Genomic DNA, 18,791 nt, shown 5'->3' with positions numbered 1-18,791 from the left:
ATTTCGTTCTTTCCTTCACACCTACTACCAGTGCGCATCACAGAGAAAAGATACTCCATTCACTGCCTGGAGTAAAAAGCACGCCACAGTGCTTGCGCCGATTGTGGTGATGGTGAAGTTCAGGTGAGGAACTGCGGCTGAGCATTCTTCCGTCTGGACCAGACTGGAACGGCGATCTCCGCATGGCGAGCGAACTTCACCTCGACCACGATACTGACCTTTTACGCTTTAAGCAGATCTTGTGCGCATGAATCAACAGCAATCACGTCAACGCGCTTCTCAGAACACTCCTGTGTAGCTCGAGAATGTGTCCCGGCAGGGTAGGCGGCGATATAGGCTCTCGGAGGACAGATTCGCTTTGACGGCCAAACCCTACAACACAGGAGGATGCACAACAGCTTGGGGCTGGTTTTGTCCATGGCCTCAGACAATGATGTTACGAGGACAACATCTTCGAGTGAAAATCAGCACAATGGTCATGCACGCGATTAGCAGCGATCTGAGCGAGCTTGGCGGGAAGAAGTGCACCTCCTTCGACAGGATATCGCTGATGGCTCCATCAGGCGGTCCCGATAGTCTAAACATTTCAAGCATCAAGTCCTGGCGTGAGCTTCTGCAACATCGCAAGCAGTGATGGGCAGCTGCCTGGAGCCAAGGCTGAGACATTGATCTTCAACATGGTCCAGTGCTTGTCTGTGCAGCACCTGCAGCAAATCTCCAGAACACTACGAGAGGCTATACCAACGGATCTGCGGGGAGTCGAGTTGTAAACGATGAATAGATCTTGTGACCAGCACCATGGTGCCAGTATCGAACTGCTCGATCCCGCTAAGCCGCAGCTGAGGTACATTGTTTTCCTGAATTGCATGACGGCAGTGCAGGATTGTGTGCAATCACCGATCTGAATGGCTTAAATCTTGTTCGAGCTTCCTGGCCTGGTTGTGACTGATAGTGCTCGAACAAGTGGCTGGTGCAGACGTTCGGATGCCGCAGCTTCATACTCCTTCAAGGCTTGTCATCGATTAATCAGGAGTACGCTCCAGAGGCTTATGCCTTCGTCCGGGCGTTGGAGATACTACCTCCCCACCTGTCATTCTGCAAGCTGACGGTCGGCTTTCATTGAGGCCACTTTGTCATTCCAGACAAAGATGCGGTGCCGCAGAAGCTGGTAGGTCCTCGCGAATTTTGAATCACCGCAATCTGCACCGACGAGACAGGGGCTTCATTCACCCGTTTATCTTTGTCTGGGGCAGTGATGGCTAGCCGTTGCTGAATATGCGCCACGAGATAGAACCAGCAGCTAGGCGTGTTCTTCAAAGAGGATGTCATAGCTCCTGCAATGCCAGCTTTCTGGCCAACGAGCTCTGGACCCCGGTGTTATGCCGCCGGGAGCTCCCCTCCGCGCGAGCAAAACAACATCAATTCACGCGCTTTGTCGCACACTTTCACTCTCCCCCTACTCGACCGCTGCTGACTGGATTCTGCCACACTCACACATCGCATGATTCGCGTCTCAGCCGGACTTGTAGGCTGACATTTCACAGAGCTCACAGGAAGCGTTTTGATAACCATCGATACGCATCATGGAGGACTACGACACGGAGTCGACCATGAGCGAACTCAGCGACCACTACCTGATGGTTCACCCCGAGCTCGCCAATGCAGAGACGCCAGTCATGACCCAGAAGTCCTCTTCGTGGGGCTTCAAGCGCATCCTTACTGATATCAGAGCTACGATCATTCAATCGTATCCAGGCGCGCTTGCCGATCTCAAGGGCCTGAACCCAGACCTCTACGCAGTGCCATTCGGAGTAAGTGTTCCTAGTATTCACATCCTCTATCGAGCTATACTGATCGCTGGTAGACTCGCATCATCACCATCAAGACAAACTCCGAGGAGAATGTCCGCTTTTCGGTGCGCAACAAGGTCTGGTCGACTCTCGACAAGGTATCAGAGCGCATCATGAAGATCTGGGACGCTCGCAAGGACAAGCAGGAGAAGGTTTTGCTCCTCTTCGCCGTTACTAGCTCCGGCCAATTCTGCGGTGTTGCAGAGATGAGCGGCCCGTGGGACAAGAATCACTCTATTGAGGGGTGGAATGATGATACTCATGAAAGTGTCGGGTGAGTTCATTTTGTCTCACTGAAATAAGCGCAACGTCACTGATAGTTACAAGCTCTATCCCGGTCACCTGGATTTACGTCAAGAACGTCACTTTCGGCAAGTTCAACCATCTTCGCACAGGCAAGAAAGACTTGGCTGTCAGCAACACGTGGAATGGCATGCATCTCGAGTCTGCTGTTGGTCGCCAAACCATCCAGATTTACGCAGAGTCGCCACACATTAGCAACATTCTCGCCTTCACGCCAGCGCAGGCTCAGGAGGAGGCTGCTAAGTACGCTCAGAGGAACCTCCAGAAGCAAGCTCAGGCGGCCTTCTACAATTCATCGAACGACTTCATCGGCCCTGGACCCTCTGACGTCCGCAACTTTCGCAACATCACAGCCCCGCAGCGCAATGTGCTCGCCTCCAACAACTGGCGCGCTCAGGAGAACGCTTTCCGACAAGCCACTGGTTATGGTGCTGGCATTGCCATGCCTATGCAGCCTTCCACTCCCTCCCGCAACGGCCCTCCAGCTTTCGACGGCGCCGGCGATGTCGCAAACACGTCGACCTCAGGCGGATTGTTCACGTGCATCGTGGATGGTCACGGCAACTACATTCCAGTCAATCCCCCGACTTCTAACTCGTACGCTGCACAGCCAATCATGGGCACGGGTGACTGGAACGGCAATCAGCGCTTCCAGCAGAACAGCCGTAGCATCGACAGCTTCGATGGCTCTCTCATGCAGCGCGGCGGTTATCGCGGCGGTCCTCGTGGAGGTCATCGTGGCGGCAAAGGCAACGTTACGCACGTTCACAACTACAAGTATATCAACGTCAGCCCAGATAATAGTGAGTCTGCTGGCAATCCTCGCCCTCTCCAGAACGCTGCCTCGAGCGCCAGCATGACGTCTTACCTAGCGAATGGTCTATCCAGTGCTCGCAGCTCCAGCTTGCAGCATGCTATCTCCGTTGCCGAGTTCGTCCCTCGGTCTCTAGCCAACCGCTCGCTGCTCCAAAGCACCCTTAAGAGTGCCGCCGTCAGGCACGCCGCCTCAAGCGCTACCATGACGGAGTCAAAGTCAAGTGGAAGCTTCGTCACCCAAGCCGATCCTCGTGGTCCAGTCACGGCTCCTTCCATCACTGGGACGCTCAACAATGCCGCTACGAACACGGGCAATGACCAGGACGACATGCAGAGCACTGATTCGTATCCAAGCTACATGCGTGGCGCAGACTCTATGGCAGGCTACGACCCACGTCCAGGGCCACCTCAGCAAGTCACCGTCCCTGTCGACTACAAACAGCAAGTCCCTCAGCTCGAGCCTGCGCCTGCTCGCATCCGTAGCACCGACGGGAGTAGTCCCACGCACGCAGCCGTCGGTAGCATCGAGAAGCTGCCGAACACAACAGCCAACTGGGTTCAGAAGACTCCTACGCACGCCGTCACTTTCGACCCGACTGATGCCGACGATCGCCTTAAAGCTGTCGCTAACGGTCTTGATCTGGCCAAGCGTACGCTCTTCTGGGGCTGGATTAGCCGCAAGAACGTCGTCGGTAAGAAGCTCGAGTCACTCAACGGCCGTGGCGGCCCGGAACTCTACGAGCTGGAGTCTCAGTACACTTTCATCCTGTTGCAGATTCGCGAGCTTGGGGTCGATCTCGGTGCACTCCAGCCGCCACCTGCTCCTGAGACACCACGCTCTGCTCCAGCATCTCGTATCGGCAGCGACATGCTTCACGATGGCTTCACCTCGGCCAGTCGCAACAAGTGCAACGGATGCAGCAAATGCAACGGTGGTGAGGAGGGTGTAGAGGCTGATGGGACCGTCTACGGCCATGTTCGCCACAGACACGCTGGCTCGATTGGTGCCCGCATCATTAAGCAGCTCAACGAGATCATCGCTAGTCCACCAACTAGCAAGCGTTCGACCTCGCCTGTCGACTCCACCTCTGCTGGTAGTGGAGAGGAGACGGCTGAGTCCGAGGTCACCGACCCCTTCGAGGGCAAGACTGGTGGGGTTCGTCTGTTCGATGGGCTGGCGAATTAGGAAGGCCAGGAGGTAGCAAAGTGAGGTGATCTTGTCGTCGTTGCTGAACAACAATGCTTGGAGAAACGAGACGGAAGGACGGTCTTGTAGTAGTAGCTTGCAGATAAGCTCACAGAAATTGCTTTGAGAGTTGTATTCGTCTCATCTTCTCCAATTTCTGCTGATGGAATGGTATCCTCGTCAAGCAGTGAACTGTTATGCCACTATATCACCCCTTGGCATATTTGAGATGTCACGTGCACGTGGAGCGTGCTTTGCCCAAGTGAATGCTCCGTTACTGGTATTCCGACATCTAACAAGCGCTAATACAATTAAACACATAATAGTTGTCGTATGCCGAGACGTAGGGAACATATATAAATAATATCTAGACAAGCGATACTAAAAGAACCCTTTCGAAAATAGCTTATATATAGCGCTATAACGTATATAGAACGTAGTAATACCTTTCTTTTAAGTATTACTATAGTCCTTCCCTAATCTAAGGTATTATTAAGGCGATAAGCGGATATTATAATAGTAGGCGCTCGTCGAGATACTATTTACATATGTTCTCTACGTCTCGGCATGCGACAACCATTATGTATTTAATTGTAGCTACCTTGGCGGCCTTTGGCATAACAAACCGCCTCGCTGCGCTCGGGATAGTGAGCAGATATAGCCATGATGGCGGTAGCGAGATCATTGTACGCCTGTGAGTCATTTGAAAGAAGCGCATGGATGCTGATAGATCTACGATGACAAGTAGTCAGAACATCCCGTCTTAATTACGCAGCAATCTAACATTGTAGCCGAAATGTCCTTCATACTCCAGCCAGCAAACGAGGACGATCTCCCGGAGCTCATCAACATTCAACTCGCGGCTTTCGCGGACGACCCATTCTACATTCTCCTCTACCACGGCCGTCCGAATGGCCCGGAGGTCCGTCAAGCCGTGATCGAGCAGACGCGATCTCAATGGCGCGAGGATCTGACTCTGCGTGCCGTGAAATGCGTCGATACCTCTACTAGCCAGATCGTGGGATTTGCGAGCGTGAGGATCGTGAAAGACCCAGACATGGCCACTCAAGCCCCGGCAAAGGATGAGGGGAATGACGAGAAGGGCGCCGTGAAGGGGAACCTGAAGAATCAGAAACTTGCTGTTCCGTTCACTGATATTAAGGCACGGATTTGGGTAGATGGGGAATCATATATCTGTACGTCGTCTCTGCCCTTGTCTCCCAGCCTGCACTTCCCTCCTCCTTGTGTCGAGCACAAAGTCCGAAGAAGCCTGCGCGCATCTACACGTGTCTGATTCATCGCATAGCTTTCGGCGTCCTAGCCGTACACCCGACCCACCAACGCCGCGGTCTGGGCACCAAACTCGTTCAATGGGGCCTCAAGATCTGCGACGAGGCTGCTCTACCTGGGTACATCACGGCTAGTCCAGCGGGAGCAGACTTGTATGCTCGTCTTGGCTTTCAGCGAGTGGGCGACGTTGTAAACAAGGCGAGTGACTTTGAAGGGTTAACGGAGGATCTGGTGAGCGTGTGTATGGTCTATGGTACCGATGAAGCAAGACTAGCGGGCATGCGGGTGCGAGTGGCGAAGACGGATGGGCCCACAGGTTAAGAGGGGTGGCTTGATTGCCGTAGGCATATTCTCCTTATCTCTGATAAACCGACTCATTGAGCGCCTCCTAGCATCTATGAGGAGCTTTATACGGTGCCGGAAGCAACAGTGGTTCATATGAGAACTATATTCTTCCATTCTGGTAAGCAACCCTCCCACTTTTCCGCCACGACACAACCTATATCTACTCTACGGCACAGACGAGGATCTGCCACGTCACGCTCTATCTGCATCACCCGAAGCTCATAGGTTCGAGCCCGCTCATTTTCGCTCTTTCGACGAAGTACAGTGTCAGCAGGATCTGTACCGGCGCACAAGACTATAAACTCGTGCTTGCCCAGCGTCACAGATCTAGGTGCCGAGTCTCCTTCTATCAGGTCTCCTACAGCCTCCCCACTGGCGTTGTACAGTATAGGCATTGCTATGAAAGAAGAGACGTTCTTGTCGGTAGTTCCTGGACCGACCTGGAGCATGGCGATGGTGGTGCGGAACATGATTGCATGGCTGGGGAGACTCGTCATATGATGACCGCCGTGTAACAGAAGATCTTGTTGCATGATTGTCCATGGACTTTGTGGACATTGCGACCATAGTGCCTCCGTCTCGGTTGTTGTCGGCCAATCCTGATATCTGTCGACCCCAGCTGAGTAGTTCGGCTTGATTGGTTTACTCGGCATGGCAAGACTGATGCTACTTGGTGGCTCGATCAGTAGGGGCTGATAGAACCAGCACTCCTCGACATTCAAAAGCGAAAGCTTCCCGGCCTTATCTTGGACATAAAAGCAGACGAGAGTGCCCAGCATAGCAGCGCGGTCGCCATGACTGCCTTTTGTACTGGTAGTGCCGTACGATAATGATCCTTTCCAAGCTGCCCACGACCATGTCGGAATATCCGGGCATTCCAGACGTCTCTGATGCTTGCCTTCGGCTGTCCACAGCCAGGTCGCCACGAGATATTTCTCCGGGACACCATATAGCATTCGAGACTGTACCTGCTTTCCAACGACGTTACTTACACCTCGAAAAGCAGCGAGGATATCGCCATCGTACTTCAGGTCGCGGGCGGCATAGACTTCACAGCTCTGAAGGTACGCTCTCACATTGTCGACTGCCGAGACAGAATTCGGTCCATGGTTGGCTGTACTGCCATCGTACGCTTTGAAAGGTCCCGAGAGCTCATGAAACCTAGCCTGTTGGCACGTAAAGTAGAAAGCATCATCCATTATGAACAAGAGCCGCTTGGACAGTAGCCGTTCCTGGAAACTACATCGTCATCATCATCCATTAGTACACTAGCAGATTAAAGCTCTACGCGGAAATGCTTACGTCCACCCTCGACTGTTCCACGTTGAATGTGCAACAGCCTGGTCAAAGCCCTACATGATGATGCGGGTTACATGGGCGAATCGTGGCAGCGAGACCACGGAGCTTCGTCGCAGCGTACCACCAACACCTGGAAGGCCCACTCCGTCCGCGCAAGCCACGATGGTCATTTCAGCAGCCCCATACACCTTGTCCATTGCTAGGATCTGCACCGCTTTACGTCTTGCATCGTCTTACACGATGCATAGTCTGTCGATCCATAGATGCCGCCTGCCCAAGCTGACACATAGCTTGATCGTATCTGCAATCACTGGCGGGAGCTGACGTGAGTTCAGCCCCCTATGCCGACGAAGAGCTGCCTCATTCGCGCAAGTCAGCTGCGCCTCGCGATCGGAAGATGGACTGCGCCACGTATAGCTCAGTGCGACAAAGACTTCACCTGCCGGCAAGTCACAAATGCACATGGTCTCGCAATCAATGACGAGGAAGTCGGCCGGGAGGTCATATTCATGAACCTCACATTTCAGGTGACTGCTTTTGCACTCGTTCAGGCCATGGGCGACGAGCTCCAGATTGATCGGTGGTGATTCAAGACACCGGACCTCTTCCAGCTGGTTGCCGGCAGAGTTGTACAGCAGCTCTACTCTACACACCAGAGCTCCATCTGGCCAGTCAACGTCTCTGTGGCCGAAGGCAGTGAGCTTGACTTCCTCCCAGCCGACGAGAGAAAAACATAGCAGACACTCGATGCGCCAGGTGTCTTCGTCCCGGTCACGCTGGTCTCGGTACTGCTTCATGACATGTACCAGTCGCACACCACCACTCGGTGGCCGCGGAGACTTCACGTATCTTTGCGGTGGCAACCACCAGGGACCACAATTCGTCACTACAGGATCCTCCTTAACGGTCTCCTCGAGCCTCGACCCTGACGCACGAATGCGAAGCTTCTCCTCCACCGCTGCGACCAGAGTAAGACAAATCAGGCACTCCTTGCGATCGTTCTTCAGCACTGATAGCTTGGCGGAAGGGAAAGGGTCATAGATGGCATCGTGTCGTGTGCAGGTGAACATATGCCAGACGTCATTCCAGTCCTGGCAGTCCTCGCAAAGCCTGGGATTGTGCACGCCGACACCATTGCATCTCGTGCAGTCGAATTTGAAGCTGGGGTCGGGATGGTATGTATTGTACTCCTGGTCAGCGGTGGCGCCTCCGTAGTGGCCTCTGGTCATGGTAGCCAGTAATCGTCTATCTCCCCACGAGACCCAGTATTCATGAGCACCAAGTTGATAGACACATCAAACGAGTTGTGTGGAGCTTTGAAGCCTGATTGGTCAGCGACCTGAGGAGATAAATATATAATGGTACCGCGCGCTATCATATCTAGCCTGAATGCGAGAAAAATGACGTTCGAGGAAATACGAGATGAAGACGGGGATATCGACGACCGGACAAACAAAACAACAAGTTCGCAAGAGGGAGCCTCCCAGATCCAGACGCCAAGCTCTCTTCCCGCCACGCCAATAATGCAATCATATGACAACCAGGATGCAAGGGTCGCCAATCTCACCGTAGGCAGCATACAGCATTCCGCATCAACCGTGACAATTCATACGAAATCATTGTCCCCGCCCAATATTCTGTCTCGCCTGCACATTCCCCCACGTTAGCAAACCACGCACCAAAAAAAAAGCCCTCCATCCACACAGATGTCAGGAAAACATACCTTCATCATCTCAATCCGCGCCTTCAGATTCTGCGTCACCTCCGCCGCCCGCCTCCAACTCTCCACCCCTTCACTCTGACTCTGACTCTGACTGCGATCCACACTCGCGGGCTTCGCACTCCCACTCCCTCCGCTGGTCGACCTGGTTGCAGCATCCCCGCCACCGCCCTCACCACCATCATCATGAGAAAGCGAAAGCGGTGTCCCAGCGCGCCCCGAACTCCCATTCGACATCGGGCGGTTATGATTCAACGCGAAGTGCGACTGCGACTGCGTCTGCTGCTGTGAAGGCTTGGTGCGAGGCGGAGGCATAGCGTCCGCATCCCCATTCCTCTCGGGACTCCCATACCCACCGAACCCAGCAGCAGCAGCAGCACCAGGAGACTCGGGAATATTCTCCTTCCCCTCCTCTCCCTCAGCCGAAGCAGCACCAGCACCAAGTCCGTGGCCGTGACCGTGGCCGTGGCCGTGGCCATGACCGTTGAACCCACTCATATCATACCCCCGCGGACTCGGCGCAGCATAAGACCTACTCACGCCCCCGAACCCCGGCCGCGGCGGCATCCCACCATTTCCCTCCCCAAACCCATTCCCATTAATATCAATCCCACCCCCCACAGAACCCTGCTGCAGATGCACCCTTCCCAACCGCCCCATCTCCCTCTTCAACCTCTCCACCTCCCTGCCCAACGAATTCCCCCTCTCCTCACTATTCTCCGCATCACTCCTGGCCCGCACAAGTTGCGTCTCTTTGGCTTTAATCTGCAACACATCCCGCGTGTGATCCTCAATCAACTGCGCGTTTTGATTTTGTAATTCCGCGATTTGGGACGTGAGACGGAGTTTATCTTGGCGGAGGTCGGAGGTTTGGGAGCGCAGGAGGTCAAGTTCCGTGTGCAGGGTTGTGAGTTCTTGGCGTTCTAGGGTGGTTAGGGCGGAGGAGGAGGTGGTGGGGGGTTCGTGGCGGGGTGGGGAGGAGGGAGCTGTCGAGGGTTTGGCTAGGGGGCGGCCGGCGAGACCGCGGCCCCCGGCTCCTAGGGGTTTGGTGGCGGCGGAGATGTCTTCGAGGGGTGCTAGTTGGCGTTTTGGCGAGGATGTGCCGGTGGGTGGTTTGAGGCCGGTACCAGGTCGTTGGAGTCCGGATCCGGGGGCTTTGAGACCACCGGGTGGTCGGAGCCCGGCTGGTGCTTTCACGCCTGGACGGCTTGTCGGTCGTGGTTGTAATGGTGCATCCTCGGCGGCTGCAGGTGGTGTAGATGATCTCGGCGTTGGAGCCTTTTTCGCAGCGGGCTTCTTGGTACCGGGTGCAGGTTTCCGGCCAGCGGCGGCAGGTGCGGCTGCTTTGGGTGGTGGCGCGGCGGCCTTGGGTTTCCACTTCGCTCTCACTTCCGCCGCATCGCTGAACTCCTTGATCTTTGTTTTGCGGATCTCATCCAGTCCTTCGAGATGATTGAGCATATTCCTGTCGCCCATGATCTTCCACAACACCCCCAGAATTTCTGCTCCCGCGTCTCGTAGTGTCGCCACGGACTCTGTGATGAGCTTCTTGCCACCTTCTGCAAACTCCTTCGTTTGCTCGAGAGTCGGTGCTTCTCGTGTGCTCTTCAGACTTCTGATGAGAAACTTGGCTGTGTGTTCCTTGACTTGCGGATTCTTGCTCTTCAGCTGCTCTAGTACATCTGCACTCACTTCCGCGAACCCAGTAGCTGCAAAGACAGCATCACACGCCGCACCTATCGCATCCGTGACAGTCGCCTTCTTCTCCTTGAAACGCTCCAGCATAGGTCCCAGTATCGTGCCGCGGTACTTTGTGAACGACTTCCTCAAGCCTTTCGCTATGCACTCCACACAGTTCGCCGCCACCGCGACGACCGCAATATTCGCATCCTTCATGCTCTTCGCACAGCCTCGGATGATGTCGTCGAAATGTCCGTCTTGCATGGCGGGTACATTGACAGCTGTAAACACTTCGTCCAGCACGTCCTTTCGATCTTTCCATTTCGTGCTCGCCAGTCGCTCGTTAAGATCCTTGGGCACTTTCGCAAAGACGTCCACCGCCTCAAACTCTGGCTCCAGATCGATCTCGCCGGCTTCCTCATCACCCTCGCCACCCACGTCACCCTCATCAGGATCATCTGCTGCCTCAGCCTGTTCCTTCGCCGCCTGCTGACTACGCAGCAACCGCTCCTGCTTAGGCTGTGGTTCCGCCTTGACAGGCTCAAACAACTTCTCCAAATCCTTTTGCTGCACATCCTTCAACTCGCCCCAGAACAGCGGCTTCATCGCCTCCCTCAGCCATCGATAGAACTCGACGGTCAAGTTCTGTGCCTCCGCCCTCACATTCTTATCCGCATGCCCAAACACCTTCGGCAGAAGCTTAATCACCGGCTTCGGCTCGACTATCTTGCATCCATAGGCATGATAAACACTCGTCACAGCCGACAACGTCGCCGCAATAATCTTCGGCTGTTTATGCGACAAGAATGGTAATAGCTCTTCAATCACCGGATCCGCCTTATCCAGCTCGACCAACAACAATAACGTCTCCAACGCACTAGCCTTGGCCGCCGGTCGACCCATCAAGCCCTTCTCCACCACCCCCTGTATCGTCACACTCCGCGTCTTCCTCGCCCCCTCCGCTGCTGCCGCGTCGAGAAAGGCATTATATGCGTTCAACGCCTCTTGCTGTGCTGCCACATTGCTGTCTGCTACTGCGCCCTTCCATAGACTGCTTTCGAGGATGAATTCGCGGACGACGGGGTCGCTGGGTTGTGCGGTCTTGAATTCCTTTGTGGCTGTCTCGTAGCCGGCTTTTCGTGCCTTCCAGTTTTTGTGCTGGAATTGGTCCGGGAGGGAGAGGCGGGCCCATTCCTCTGGGTCTTCTGACATGGTCGATACTCACGTGTTCTATCTTCCTGTAGGTTGAGTGATGTGATGTGATGTGATGTAACGTTCCTCCTCCCTCAAACGATCTTTAAGCTTTGAAGGTTGTCTTCGTCGTCGCGCGACACGACACGTGATGCCAGTGCTATTACAGACGTCGTAATTCAGTCGATCCTTGTGTCCAGAGCGATGTCGACTTATCGCGTAGTAGGCGTGATGAATATCGTCGCGTTGGCGCAATTGAAGGTGCGGCGTCAACAACCCCCCGGCTCGCATGACAACCGCGGACGCAAGTGCGGGATGGCTGCCGAAAGCTTAAAACCTTGAACCCTGAGCTTCGAGCGTGCTTTCTACAGAATGAAGTCAATTTAAACGTTATGCTTGCGTTAATATCAAAGTATACAGTGTCACGAGTTAGATTGACTCAGACTCATCTAAGGCATCAGCAGTGGAATTGATCACCAAATAGGAAGGCACGCCACTGAGCTTCCACTAGACGGGAAGTCGCGGCACTGGAACGACACTTCTGTCTCGACCGCCAACCATTGCGACGCAACTGGCAGATGTGAGCATCTCCTGCATGTGCACGACGACGACATCAGTCAACCGCCAGCCATCATCATGAGCAACCTCCTCACCTCCCGCCAAGCGGAAGAACTGTACGCCGTCACCTCGACCTTCCCCACCAACCAAGAACCCCCACGCTGATTGAAAGCGTGCTAACAGCCACAAGTCCCTAATCGCCTACCTCTCCTCCTGCGGCTACACCAAAAGCGCCCAAGCCATCCGCGACGAATTGCATCTCCCCGAAACCACCTTCGATGCTCCAACCAGCAAAAAGTACGAAGGTCTCCTAGAGAAGAAATGGACGTCGGTCGTGCGATTACAAAAAAAGATCATGGATCTGGAGACCAAAACACAGCAATTACAGCATGAACTCGACAACGCGACCCCTTCCTCCCTAGCGGCGAGGAAGAACCATGACCCCACCACTTGGCTACCACGAGCACCCGCACGACATACCCTCCAAAGCCACAAAAACCCCATCACCTGCATCGCCTTCCACACCATCTTCTCCACCCTCGCCTCCGGAAGCGAAGACTGCACCATCAAAATCTGGGACCACGAGTTGGGAGAACTGGAGCGCACGCTCAAATCCCACACCAAAGCCGTCCTCGACGTGGATTTCGGTGGGCCCAGGGGTAACACCCTCCTCGCATCATGCAGTTCGGACCTCACGATCAAACTCTGGGATCCGGCGGACGAATACAAGAATATCCGCACTCTGCCGGGGCACGATCATAGTGTGAGTAGTATCCGCTTCATCCCCTCCGGAGCCGCGGGTGCACCATTATCGGGAAATCTCCTAGCTTCAGCGAGCAGGGATAAGACGATAAGGATCTGGGACGTCACGACCGGCTACTGTCTCCGCACTCTTCGCGGCCATGGGGATTGGGTGAGGTCAATTTCCCCTTCCTTCGACGGAAGATGGTTGATCTCCACTTCCTCGGACCAGAGCACACGGCTGTGGGACCTGAGTCAACCGGACACGAACGCGCATAAGCAGACGTTTATGGCGCATGAGCATGTGGTGGAATGTTGTGCCTTCGCCCCACCGGCATCGTACCCGCATCTCGCATCCCTCGCTGGACTGAAGAAACCTCCTCCAGCTTCTAGTTCAGCTGAGTATCTTGCGACGGGAGGTAGAGATAAGTTGATTAAACTGTTCTCCACAAACGGCATCTGTATCAAAACCCTCTCCGGCCACGATAACTGGATCCGGGCGTTGGTGTTTCATCCGGGTGGGAAGTATTTATTGAGTTGTTCGGATGATAAGACGATCCGGTGCTGGGATCTAGCGCAGGAGGGGAAATGTGTCAGGGTTGTGGAGGCCGGGGATCATTTTGTTAGTTGTTTGAGGTGGGCGCCTGGGGTTTTTAGGGAGGTGGGCGTGAATGGGGAGGCAAATGGAAGGGTGAATGGGAGTGCGGGTGGTGGTGCGAACGGAGTAAAGGAGGACGGGGCGAAGCAGGAGCAGATCCGATGTGCCGTTGCTTGTGGGAGTGTGGATTTGAATGTTAGGGTGTTTAGTGCGTGAGGGGGGAAGTCATATATGTGAGCCCAGGCGATCTGGAAAGGGTGTCTGAGCCGCCAGATGGATGTATACCATGATTGCTCGTGGGACGGCTGAGACGGCGTTGTCATGGATTAGAAGAAAACCAATATACCCGATGTAAGAATGAATGAATGAAGGAATAAACCATTCCCGCCCCTTTCAACAGAAACCTGCATGGGGAGAATAGCAGCTTACTGGTCTCCAATCTTTCCAGGCGTCGACAAAGGCTACATACATCGCACATTACCCTTCTTTGGCCTTGCCGGACGCCCGCCCTCGATGAGCGTAGCTCCAAACTGCGAACGAGTAAATGCTATACCCGGACCTCCTCACCCCCCTTCTTCTTCCCCTCAGCCTCCTCCTGCTTCTTCTCCAGCCGACCCCCGGATAAATCTATATGGTCGTCCGCTTCGGCGTCGGCACGGGATAGTAGGACGTGCTCCCGGCCACGGGGTAGCATTTTCAGCTCGTATTGGCGGAGGATCTGCTGGTGCTCCTCGGCATCGTTTTTGGCCGCTTGTTGGGAGAGTGCCATGCCGAGATCGCAGGCATCGCGCATGGCGGTGTTGGCGCCCATGCCGCGGAAGGGGACCTTGCACATGGTCTGGTCAGCATGGTTTGTCAAAAGTGGATGGTTGGATGGTTGCTTGGTTGATGTGGTGTGGAGTGGAGTGGAGTGGGTACTGACTCACCATCGAGTGTGCCGCATCACCCATCAGAGTCACTAGACCCTCCGGCAATTTGTCGACGGGTATCACCGTCTCCCTCAGCGTGATAGGGGGTGTATGCACGCCCTTCGGCCCGGACAATTCGATAGCATGCCGGAACCACTCTGGCGAGTCACTACACCACTTCATAGCCTGAGCGTGTAGTTCCTCAGCACTAGCGCCCTGTACCCAAGCATGCTTACTCCCCGCCTCCTCAACGGAGCAGAGTCGTGCAATCCCCCAGTTCCACATAGCAGTTCCATCGGAATTATGCTGGTCGAGCATGAGGAAGGATTTCATGCGGGGTGAGCCTAGGAGTGTTGCTGTGTTTGCTTTGGAAAGCATGGGCTCTGAGTCGCGCGCCGAGAGCTGGACGGAGCCGTAGAGCATTATACATCTACTCGGTACAGCTTGGACATCGGGTAATAGCTGCGCGCGAACGGCGGAGCGGGCGCCATCTGCTCCTACGAGGAGACTGCCGGTCGCTGTGCTGTTATCTGTGAAGTGCAGCTCTACGCCCGAGGGAGTCTGTTCGAAGTGATGGAGACGTTTACGATACTGCACCGAGAGGTTTTTAGAGAGAATCTTGCGAAGAAGATCTCTGTCACAGCTTATGAAGTCCCTGCCGCCATCACCAGCTGTGACATGGCCGAGGACGTCGCCAGTGAGGCCGTTGAGGAAAGCATAGCTGTCTTTCTTTCCCTGAGGATAGTTGGGACTGGTTTGTTTTATGGGGGTGAGGTCCGTGGGGAGCAGGGCTTGGAGGTCTGCGAGACAGCTATAGGAGTGGGTTAGAACGGGTATGGGATCTTGGGGTGTTGGCCATGGGGGAGTGGACGCACTCGTCCAGGCCCACGGACCATCCACCGACTCTACTTCCATCGTCTCGCTCGAAGATCTCGAAGGCTATTTCGTGATTCCTGAGGATCTGGGCGAGGGCTAGGCCGGCTATTCCAGCGCCTACGATCAGGACTTTGAAGTCTGAGGTATGTCTGTTCATCCTGTCTCTGTCAATTCAGTGGACTAGCTGTTGTGAGAGGATGCGAGGTGGCGAAGATACCTAGATGTAGTGATAGCTCCTTGTGTGCGAGACATGTTGGCGGTGGAGGACGGCATGCTTATATCCTCTCCTCCTACAAAATTGCTCATGGCTATCATAGCTGAAGGAGTGCAGATCAGCACATGGTACTGTGAGGGATTGGGGATGCCGTTCAGCCGTACCTGAGCTGAGGTTGCTGGTGGAATTTCGGGCCCGAAAAATGGGCTGGTGGCCTAATGCAGCTACCAGTCACGCATGAAAAGCAGTGGTGATCCCGAAACGACCATGACTAGAGTGTGAGTAAGGAGTGTACTTGTACATTTGAGGGTGTGCAGGACACGTATATGCCGAGAGTGGACGGCAGGGCCGCTGCCACTTCCGCAAAGAGCTATGGAGAATCCCAGGTGGGGTTCGAAAAGCGAGCATGAATTGACATACCAATCTACCAAGCTGTGTGAAAAGTCCAATCTTCCGGCGGAGTCTTATGCGGGCACCTCATCCACCGCCCTCCCTCATCTGCTCCTCTAACGCCCTCCGATACACCTCCCCCGCCACCCGAATAGCCTCCTTAGTCGGGCCCACCATCCCCTCCACCACCCCTCTACCTCCACCAAAACCACTCTCATCCACCCTCCTCTTCTTCCCCGTCCGCTTGAAATAATCCTGCATCTGCTTCCTCCCCTTCTCAATCAAACCTTCTCTCTCCTTCTCCGCCTGAGCAGCCACAGCTTCAATCCTGTCCAAAGACTTATCGAGAGTGGAGACCAGTTGGGAGAGCTCGGTAGTGCGCGTGCTGTCGCCGGAGAGGAAGAGGGTCCAGAAGTAGTGCAGGAATTCTATCGTCGTGTTGTGGGTTTGGGTTAGGGAGTCGAAGGTTGGTTGGGAGAGGCCGAGGAGCGAGTGTTGGTCTGTTTGGGCTAGGTGGCGGCGGGTTGAGATGGAGGTCAGGAGGTTGGTGGTTGTGGCGTTTAGGGCTTTGTGGGAGCCGATGCGTGGGTTTCGTTTGGTCGTGCTGGTAGGCTGGGTTTCATCGTCCATTTCGTCGTCGTCATCATCGTCGTCTGATTCGTAGCCGAGTGCGATTTCCAGTTGTAGACGGCCGTGAGCATCGCTGCCGATACTTTGGGGTTGCAGGGCGGATTGCAGGGCGGAGATGACTTCTGTTGGATCCTGCTTTGCGTAGAGTCGGGCGTCGGCTGAGAGGTCCTCTTCGCCGGGTGCGGCTAGATAGCTGTGCTGATCTCGGACGTTGAGGACAACTCTGTTGTCTGTATCTTCACGCGCCAGGTCACGGAGTTGAAGCTGCTCGAAGGTGGCCTCGTCCATACCGATGGGTGCGTGTGCTTCGCCGTCTTCGGGTGCTACGCGGCTTAGCAGCTTCTCACTCATTTGATTCAGTAGATGTAGAATTGGTCGATCGTGTTTTGCAGCCCGCATTTCGTAATCGCCTTCAAGTCGGAACTTGGTATTTTGCTCGTTGCCTTCCAGATCGATGATGTGAGGTATATTAGCTGTTGAAGCCGGTCCAGCTGGCTCCTGATGTTCCAGATACCAGTCCAGTATAGGATCTGTAGGATCTTGCTTTTCGATCCGTAAACCTTTCAGCTTCTTCAATAGCCGACTAGCAAAGAAGCGTGACCAGAATATTTGAGGCTGAGCAAAAGGCTTTGGTATTGTCTCATTGTATGCCTGCCGTACAACAGGATATTGCTTGAAAATAAGCTGGACCTGCTCCTTGGTCATATTGAGCGTCTTGATCGGCTCACCGTCAGGACTAATGACAGTGTTGTACTTGATCTCTGGTAGGACATTGTACTCGCCTTCCTTCTGCGCCTTTTCGATGGCATGGGCTCGGAGAAGGTGTAGCCGTGTTGACCAGAATTGTGTCGTGAACTGTGGTGCTGTGACGGACTCGGGCTTGTCTCGGAGGGCCTGGTTGAAGCGGTCGTTTAGGGCTTTGTTGGACTCGAGGAGGGAGCGCTGGAGTTGAAAGTCGGAGCGGAGTTTGCTGTCGTCGTACCAGCTCTCGTCCTGTGGCTTGGCGGATATGGCCTTCGCTATTGCCATCGAGGAGCTCTGTCCAGGATCGCCAGCACCGTTGTGCGATGCTTGTGGCGTGCCGGCCGTAGGCACCAGTTGTGCGGCCGCGCTTGATTTGTTCGTCGCAATGACATTTCTCAGCGTATCTGTCATGACCTCCTGCTCCTTCCTGGCTGCATCCTTGCTGGTGAAGCTGAAGACATAGCTGTCCCCTTTTATAAGCACTTTCAGCGCTACTTTGGGGTTGGTCGCGGGTGTTTGTTGAAGATTGGTGATGTCTGCTATAGGTACGGTCACGGTGGGCGAGGCGCCTGATGGTGTGGAGGGCGTCCAGAAGAGATATTTCTTGTCTTCTGATACTGTGAGGCTGCCATCCCTCTTCTTGTATGCGACCAGCGCTTTTGTAGGAGCCATGTTTCTTGCTGCAGCCAGCGGATCGAGTGAGGCAATTGAGCTTTGCTTGGCTGTGATTGGTTGCCTGCGATCTGGGGATGTCTTTGGACTTCAGTGCATATCGTCAACACCAATACCTTCATGTCCCATCACTGGAGCCATTGTGGAAGCGATGTGACTTACGGCGTACGTCCGTTAGGTCCGGCGAGCTCATGCCTTCTCGGGTGAATGCTGTTATCCGAGTACCAGAGCAACAGGAGCTTACGGCACAGCATGCTTCACGTTCCATGAACGACATCTCCAACAGTACTTCGGTCGGGAATGCAGGTGCTTCGTTTTGGGACGGCCATACAGGCTACTTGAGACTCGGAACATTAGATATACGCTCGACTCATGATGTTTTCTGGAGCGTAGGAGATCCAAGTCCACCGCCTTAGCTAAGACATTATGTCTGGATCCAAAACATCCCACTACCGTAGCTGGTCACTGTTCACCAGCAACGAGGCATAGGCCGTCATCTAGCGGATTTTAAATGTCACAGTATGGAGCGCTCCCAGATTATGGCGCCTCAAAAGAACAGGAGCCGGAGGAAACACATTTGCGGGAATTCACGTGGTCTAAAGGGCCACGATTTGGTCTTACCGGAGGTAGACGGTAGGTTGAAGGATCACTTCGGCGTTGCCCACAATGGCACAACTGTTCCCGCCTAACGAAATATCCCTCACTACATTGTTCCTACTCATCTACCCTCCTTGTGACGCTCTGAACAATGCGATTTTCAGTCTCCAGCAGATCCTCCAA

General features: G+C 54.5%; 8 protein-coding genes across 8 annotated transcripts; 3 read left to right on the top strand and 5 right to left on the bottom strand.

The window, feature by feature from the left end:
• Positions 1-1,583: 1,583 nt before the first annotated feature.
• LTS14_007276 (uncharacterized protein) lies at positions 1,584-4,155 on the top strand (the record flags this gene model as incomplete). The annotated part of the gene is made up of 3 exons (XM_064839968.1): positions 1,584-1,811; positions 1,865-2,124; positions 2,178-4,155. 3 exons carry the CDS (start codon positions 1,584-1,586, stop codon positions 4,153-4,155), a joined length of 2,466 nt encoding a protein of 821 aa, XP_064692289.1.
• A 796-nt stretch (positions 4,156-4,951) lies between these two features.
• On the top strand, positions 4,952-5,766 carry LTS14_007275 (uncharacterized protein; the record flags this gene model as incomplete). The annotated part of the gene is made up of 2 exons (XM_064839967.1): positions 4,952-5,351; positions 5,462-5,766. 2 exons carry the CDS (start codon positions 4,952-4,954, stop codon positions 5,764-5,766), a joined length of 705 nt encoding a protein of 234 aa, XP_064692288.1.
• A 113-nt stretch (positions 5,767-5,879) lies between these two features.
• Positions 5,880-6,989, bottom strand: LTS14_007274 (uncharacterized protein; the record flags this gene model as incomplete). The annotated part of the gene is made up of 2 exons (XM_064839966.1): positions 5,880-6,752; positions 6,783-6,989. 2 exons carry the CDS (start codon positions 6,987-6,989, stop codon positions 5,880-5,882), a joined length of 1,080 nt encoding a protein of 359 aa, XP_064692287.1.
• A 333-nt stretch (positions 6,990-7,322) lies between these two features.
• LTS14_007273 (uncharacterized protein) lies at positions 7,323-8,318 on the bottom strand (the record flags this gene model as incomplete). The annotated part of the gene is made up of 1 exon (XM_064839965.1): positions 7,323-8,318. One exon carries the CDS (start codon positions 8,316-8,318, stop codon positions 7,323-7,325), a length of 996 nt encoding a protein of 331 aa, XP_064692286.1.
• Positions 8,319-8,705: 387 nt separating this feature from the next.
• On the bottom strand, positions 8,706-11,701 carry LTS14_007272 (uncharacterized protein; the record flags this gene model as incomplete). The annotated part of the gene is made up of 2 exons (XM_064839964.1): positions 8,706-8,735; positions 8,813-11,701. 2 exons carry the CDS (start codon positions 11,699-11,701, stop codon positions 8,706-8,708), a joined length of 2,919 nt encoding a protein of 972 aa, XP_064692285.1.
• A 615-nt stretch (positions 11,702-12,316) lies between these two features.
• LIS1 (Lissencephaly-1) lies at positions 12,317-13,793 on the top strand (the record flags this gene model as incomplete). The annotated part of the gene is made up of 2 exons (XM_064839963.1): positions 12,317-12,354; positions 12,422-13,793. The coding sequence occupies 2 exons, from the start codon at positions 12,317-12,319 to the stop codon at positions 13,791-13,793; spliced, it is 1,410 nt and encodes a 469-aa protein (XP_064692284.1).
• A 331-nt stretch (positions 13,794-14,124) lies between these two features.
• LTS14_007270 (uncharacterized protein) lies at positions 14,125-15,518 on the bottom strand (the record flags this gene model as incomplete). The annotated part of the gene is made up of 3 exons (XM_064839962.1): positions 14,125-14,415; positions 14,504-15,296; positions 15,361-15,518. 3 exons carry the CDS (start codon positions 15,516-15,518, stop codon positions 14,125-14,127), a joined length of 1,242 nt encoding a protein of 413 aa, XP_064692283.1.
• A 534-nt stretch (positions 15,519-16,052) lies between these two features.
• TFB1 (RNA polymerase II transcription factor B subunit 1) lies at positions 16,053-18,204 on the bottom strand (the record flags this gene model as incomplete). Its single annotated transcript, XM_064839961.1, has 2 exons — positions 16,053-18,082; positions 18,174-18,204. The coding sequence occupies 2 exons, from the start codon at positions 18,202-18,204 to the stop codon at positions 16,053-16,055; spliced, it is 2,061 nt and encodes a 686-aa protein (XP_064692282.1).
• Positions 18,205-18,791: the final 587 nt, after the last annotated feature.

The sequence above is a fragment of the Recurvomyces mirabilis genome (assembly GCF_035927965.1).
Source record: "Recurvomyces mirabilis strain CCFEE 5264 chromosome Unknown scaffold_20, whole genome shotgun sequence".
In the NCBI taxonomy this organism is placed as follows: domain Eukaryota; kingdom Fungi; phylum Ascomycota; class Dothideomycetes; order Mycosphaerellales; family Teratosphaeriaceae; genus Recurvomyces; species Recurvomyces mirabilis.
This window is presented reverse-complemented; position numbering and strand designations above follow the sequence as displayed.